This window comes from Hevea brasiliensis, chromosome 5 (genome assembly GCF_030052815.1).
Source record: "Hevea brasiliensis isolate MT/VB/25A 57/8 chromosome 5, ASM3005281v1, whole genome shotgun sequence".
Lineage (NCBI taxonomy): Eukaryota > Viridiplantae > Streptophyta > Magnoliopsida > Malpighiales > Euphorbiaceae > Hevea > Hevea brasiliensis.
The window spans coordinates 4,173,795-4,180,507 of NC_079497.1; the positions used below are offsets into that span (position 1 = coordinate 4,173,795).

At 31.4% G+C, this 6,713-nt stretch overlaps 1 protein-coding gene across 1 annotated transcript; it reads left to right on the forward strand.

Annotated features, from left to right (window-relative positions):
- The first annotated feature begins 767 nt into the window (after window positions 1-767).
- Window positions 768-1,842, forward strand: LOC110670505 (germin-like protein subfamily 1 member 20). The gene is made up of 2 exons (XM_021832575.2): window positions 768-965; window positions 1,132-1,842. The coding sequence occupies exons 1-2, from the start codon at window positions 842-844 to the stop codon at window positions 1,683-1,685; spliced, it is 678 nt and encodes a 225-aa protein (XP_021688267.1). The 5' UTR covers window positions 768-841; the 3' UTR covers window positions 1,686-1,842.
- Window positions 1,843-6,713: the final 4,871 nt, after the last annotated feature.

The window sequence follows — 6,713 nt, forward strand, 5'->3', positions numbered from 1 at the left end:
ATGGATTGGATAAGTAAAGAGGAGCAAGTAAGACAATATATAATATGTCCGGGTTCTTCTGTATGTACTGGATTAGGTGCAATTGGAGATTTAATTATATATGTTTTTCTTTAAGTATAATTATTCCTAATTGAGTGTTCTATCAAATTGTTGTGCTTTCCTTGACTTTACGGAACTGCACAGCACCTTATGAAAATTTTGATGAGCCAAAATATACATCATACAATTCATTGTTTTCTTGGCCAAAAAAATAAAGTTTTGTAATAATAGATATTGTTAATAGATGTAAACTTGTTCTTATCTTTTATCTATAAATTTAAATTTTTAAATTAATAATTTCTTGATAAATATATGCATTAGTGCATCAAGTAAATGAAAAATTTTAAAATAAAACTATTAGTTTTATATGTACAACGTTTTGGTTATAGTCATTAATCTTAGTCAGTCATATGTAGATTTTATCATAATTAACAGTCAAAATCCATCCATTGTGCATATAACAATTGTATTAGAAACTTAATGAAGAAATAGCTAAAACATTTTAAAAGGTTTTATGTATATATATATCATTGGGGATAATAATTTTCAAATTAATTTGGCAATGAAATTATAATTACTAATAAGATGTGGAAAAAAAAAAAAAAAAAAAACTAAGTTCCATACCAATGATGTACTACTGCAATTAAGCATATTAAGAAAATAAACAAAGAAAGAAACATAGACTAGTTCAATGGCTTCCATCTATAAATTCATTTGTTGCCATGCAAGATTTCTCATCTCCAACGCGCTTAAGCACTTTAAGCTATAGAAAGCTAGAAAAAGATTTAAAAAAAAAAAAAAAATGAAAGGAGCTCATTTCCTTGTTGCTTTTCTCCTTCTGGTTTTGTCTTCCTCATATGTCTTTGCCTATGACCCTAGCTCTCTTCAGGACTTCTGTGTAGCCATCAATGGCAGCAAAGATGGTGGTAAGTGCTTCTTTTCTTTTCTTTCTTTCTTTCTTTCTTTCTTTCTTTCTTTTTGATTTTATTTTATTATTATTATTTTTTTATATAGATTGAAGTGAATTGTCCATGTCGTGATCATGTTCTTTGTTCTTAGTTTTAATATATATAAGCTTGTTTCTTAATGCAGTGTTTGTCAATGGAAACTTCTGCAAGGACCCAATGATTGTAACGGCAGACGATTTCTCATTTTCTGGTCTCAATATTCCTCTAAATACAACAAACCAAATTGGATTCAACATTACTCTCTTAAATGTTGATACAGTACCAGGACTTAACACTCTTGGCATAGCCATGGCTCGTATAGACTATGCAGCAAATGGAGGCGAAACCCCACCCCACACTCACCCTCGTGCAACTGAAATGTTGATAGTCTTGGAGGGCACCCTCTATGCTGGTTTTGTCACATCAAGTCAGCCGTATCGCCTCATCACCAAAGTCTTGAATGCAGGAGACGCCTTTGTAATTCCAATTGGTCTCGTTCACTTCCAATTCAATATTGGAAAAACTAATGCAGTTGCTATTGCTGCTTTTAATAGCCAAAATCCAGGATTCTTGATAATAGCAAATGCAGTCTTTGGGTCTAATCCACCAATTAATCCAGATGTTCTTGTCAAGGGATTCCAACTCGATAAGGATGTGGTAAACTATCTTCAGAAGAAGTTCGGGGACAACAATAACTAGGAATCATAGATATTGAACAATCTTGAACTAGTATTGGCATATGATAAATAATAACCCGCGCGATGCTGCGGAATGTTCATGCAGTTATATTTAATGCAATTAATGTAATCGTAATCTTTTTAAAATTTAATGACATATATTTAGTTATTGCATATAATATAGGAATTATTGTAAACGCTTATTTATTTGCTGCTTGTAAGCCCAATGTGAAGCACCAGTTGATGCTTGGCTTTCTAAGAGACCTCAAATTCAAGCATTTTAAGTGATTAAACATCTGATTTTTCTTGACAGTGAACTTTGTACAAACAATAGACTATGGCTTAGAGATGAAGCAATAGGTAAAAGGAAATCTTAAGGCATGCATTCGTCTTTGAAAACATCAGTAACTCAGAAAGAAATGTTGGAAGCTTGTTTAATTCTTGAGCTTAGGAGATCACTTGAAATATTTTCTGCATTATACACTTTGATCATGATTAATGTGATTGAACTCTTATCCTTTGAATTATTTACAAAATTTTTAATATTTATTTAAAAATATATATGGATAAAAATCTAATTTAATTCGAATTTTACTTTAAACCTCTACTTGACTTATTTTAAAGTTAATTAAAATTTACTACAGAAAAGTTGTTCTCTTACCTTTTGATCTAAGAAATAAAATCTTAATAAATAGATCAATAGCGTAAAAATACACCTATTTACTATAAAAGCTGAAATTCATGAATGAATTTCAATTCATGAATGAATTTCACAAATAATTAAAAAAAAATTAATTTGCTGTAATAAAGTGAGGAGGTGCTTCTACGTCTCCCTCTATGTTGATTTTGATTTATCAGTATCAAATTATATCTGTTAAGTCACCTATCGATTCGATGGATTAAATGTTAGAATTATGACTTAAAATCTTAGTAAGATTTGAAAAGACTTTTTCTTAATTTGAGTGGGAGAAATATTCCTTAATAAGATAGAGGAATATTTCCTATATAAAGTAGAACTCCTAATTGAGTGGAAGAAATATTCCTTAAATTGAGTAGGACTCCTAATCATATTAGAATTTAGGTAATTAATATTATAAATAGGAAAATAGGAGAAAAGTTTATTTGGCTTTTAACTCATAGAGTGAGGCTGTTGCCTACTATAGAGAGGAGCTTTGTCAATTGCGGTAGATTTGGCTCTGCCCATTGATGAGAGGCTTTTGTCCATTGTAGTGGAGAGAGGCTTTGACCTATGGTAAAAAAAAGGATATAGAATTCAAGAGAGAGTAATTCTTGTCCATTGTTGAGAGGACTCTTGCCTATATAGTTGAAGACATGGGTTCTTTGGGGTGTAATTGGGTTAATGGATAGTATAGCTTTGGTGTTTGGATGATTTGTTATCGTTGATAGTGAAAGATGGCATGCAGTGGATGTAACCTTATGTTAAGAGGGTAAAACACGTAAATATTGGTATTTTGTATGTTTACTTTATTTTTTTACAGTTTATATGCTTTCGCAGTACACAACACTAAACTCTTGCAAAGCATTTTAATTAATGTCAAAAGCGTACAAGAATCAATTAGGCAGGGAGGCGTTTTCTTTTCTTCACAAATCTTGGCCAAACCAAAGTCAGAATTTTTTGGATTCAGATCCATTGATTATTGATTTCCACATGATAGGTAAAATTTCCTTTGCAGAGGGAGTTTTTTTTTCTTGTCATTTATGATTTATGAACGATAGAGAAACATATCGTTCTTGAAACAGTAAATGTTTTCTTTATAGAGATTTTTTTTTCTTTATTGAAGGAAACTTTCCCCTTGCGTTTAAAAACAGCAAGTGTTATTTTTCTTTTTTCTTTTTTCTTTCTTTTTATTTTTCTTCCAAACAAATGCCCAATTTATTTACTTTAGCCCTACTATTCGAAAAAAGACAAGTATTATGTAATGTAAACCTTTATAGTTAGAATAAAAAAAACGTTGGTTGCTTGTATTCTATTTTCTTTTCAATTTTCTTAGAAGAGAAAGTAAATAATTAAATTAATTACCAAACGAATAAGACATAGAATAGCATTGAAATTATGGAAAAAGTTTTATTTAAATTTAATTTATCACATATGAACACAGGACATAAATATATAAGTATCATCTTTTTTACATATAAATTATAATAGATGTTGTATATTGAATTTACAATGGACTGAGCTTATACCAGAATTTTTAAAGAATGCATTCTCTTGATTCAAGAAGTAATTGAGGGCTTGATAAATATCAAAGAAATCCTAGTATCTAGCGAACTAGGCATTTGAAATAAATTACAAAGAGAAAATAGAGAGAAACAGAGTGATTCCATTATAAACTAATGAGAGGAACCTGGAAACTGCTTAGATTATATTGCCAACATGGATTTCCTTGTGTGCAATTGCCAAGTTGATCTCCGCTAAAATTGAATTCCTCATGACTCCTCATCTCAAAACTTATATTTATCACTAGGCTAAACTTAAGAGCGCAATATATCTCTCCCTACTTTTTTTTTTTTAACATCCAAACAATGAACCAGAGAAACTGTTCTCTCTGTAAGTTCCAGGGACTTCTATTAGATCTCGAAATCATAGCTTTTCTAATTTTCTTGGCAAATTATCTCCCATCCCCTCTGCAAATACAAATTTTATAGCTGATCCCATATACAGCTTTCTTAATCCAATACCTGCCAATGAGTTTAACTCAAGTAAGACTTTCACTTAATAATCCAAGCATGAGAGTCAGCGAGATCAACTCAAAGTTGTACTCACCCAGACTTATCCATATATAAAGATTGACTCCTAGCGAGTTAAGTTCCAACCGTGATTACCCGTCCTACCCATATCCATATACACACCATACTTATGCTAACACACACGCAGAGCTCCAAATTATCCTTAAACGGCAATCACAAATAAATAACAATAATTAAATATGCAGCAATCAAAATATCCCTAATATATTAACTATACATGTGCATAATTAAATATTTATAAAACATATGAGCATGCCATATATATGATTAATATTGAAATTGTAAAAATAATCAATATCCAACTCACAGACTAGTTGACTCGATTGCAGCTGGCCCAGCTGGAAGGAGAAGAAAGGCTAGCTAGCACCGATTATCTAGACAGACACATTGACCCCTATCAAATTTACTGACAGAAATAATTAATTAAATCAAAGAAGTAAAAATAATTTTCTAAGGTCTTGCAAAAATTTTGGCAGAGTCTCCCCTATAATTGGACCTAATCCCCCTGGAATAAAAATGCAACCACAACAACCAATAGGGCCTCATGCCCACAAAAATAATTATAACGCCCATCCGGGGCGTACAAGAATCCTAATCTAGGTCCAATTCTCTAAACTCTAGCTCAAGTCCCTAACTCCTCTACAATCCAAATATTTATTTTTGGTACTTTAAAAATTATAAAAATATTTTTGGAGGTCCTCTACATCGTCTTTATATTAATTAAAATTATTTTACTTAATTTTACTAAGTTAGGAATATTTTACAGATTTATTAGCTAGCTTAGCCAAGGTAAAAATTTATACAACTTAAGTTCGAGACTACCTTTGCAAATTCTACTACCTAAAATACGTCCGGAACGTCTAAAAATACTGGGATTGACTGTAATATTGACTATGTTCTAGGACAGGCAGCCGGGTAGTTGGATCAAGTTGAAAACTTAGTCTTAGGTGTCGATGAGCTAATATTGATCCGATTGCATTTAAACGAAGCCCATAAATTATTAATAATGATCATATAATTATATTTAATTTATAGGCATAAAAAAAAGTAAAAAATGTCACAAAGTGACCTGGACTGTCATTTGATTGCCTTTTTTAAGCAGTATCCAATTGGAGTGGGATCAATCCCATCTCGAAGGTTTCATTGCTCTGAGTCCATCGATGGCCTCATATCATCAATCCAACGGTCAGATCATCTTATATCTGATCGAAAAACTTAAAAAACCTAAAATTTTTCTCCTTCATAACTTTTTCCTACGACCACCATTTGCTGCAAAATTGATATCAAAATAAAGCTCTTGGAATAAGCTTTCCAATACCATCAGAATCGTCTTGATCGGACGTCAGATGAAGCCGAAATCGTGCCCAAAAGTTGCTGCCCCTGCACGCACCTTGAAGGAGGAAATTCCTCCTTTCGCATCGCTGCTAGCACTACTCCAACCGGCTAATGGCTCACCGGCATTGGGGGTTGTGGGGCTCCCCTGCTAGCTGTTGCTGGTGGCTAGAGTTTCACAGAAAGCAACAGCAAAAACAGGGGTTGGGGAGGTGGGGGGGGGGGGGGGGGAAGAGATTGCGGAGAGGGAGAGGGAAGACTGTGGGAGGGAGAAAGAGAGAGAGAGAGAGAGAGAGAGAGAGAGAGAGAGAGACAGAAAAAAAGCAGCTAGAATTTTTTTTTTTTGCACACACACACTATCCAAGGTCCTCACTTGTCACTATTACTACTTTTTCATTTCATTCATTTATCTCTTTTATACACACACACATATATATTAACATACTAATAAATTTTAAAAAATATATATCTCAATTAAATTTATCAAGAAAATATATTTTCAATAATAATAATAATACAAATAACAAATAAAATAATAATAGTCATAATAATACATGTAAAAATAATATTCATTTCAAAAAAATATCATTATGAAAATATTAATTTAAAACAATGAATAAAATATTAATAAATTATTAGCTTAATAAAAAATATTTATTAAAAAAAATTAGGTTGTTACAATCAATACATACATATGTATATATATCGATTGCTATCTGTTTAGTCGTTTTATTATTTTATTAATATTTAATTTTTTTTTATATCTCTTCAACTTGATTGGTTAATTTTTTAATTGTTATGCTATTTGTTATTTAGTCTCGTTTTTTAACATCCACCACAACTACTATGGAATCATTCTAGCTGGAAGATTTATTTTTTTAAATGAATTATGCCATTATCTACGGATGATTAATCCCATTAATTTGCTAAAATAATACAGATGATTTTC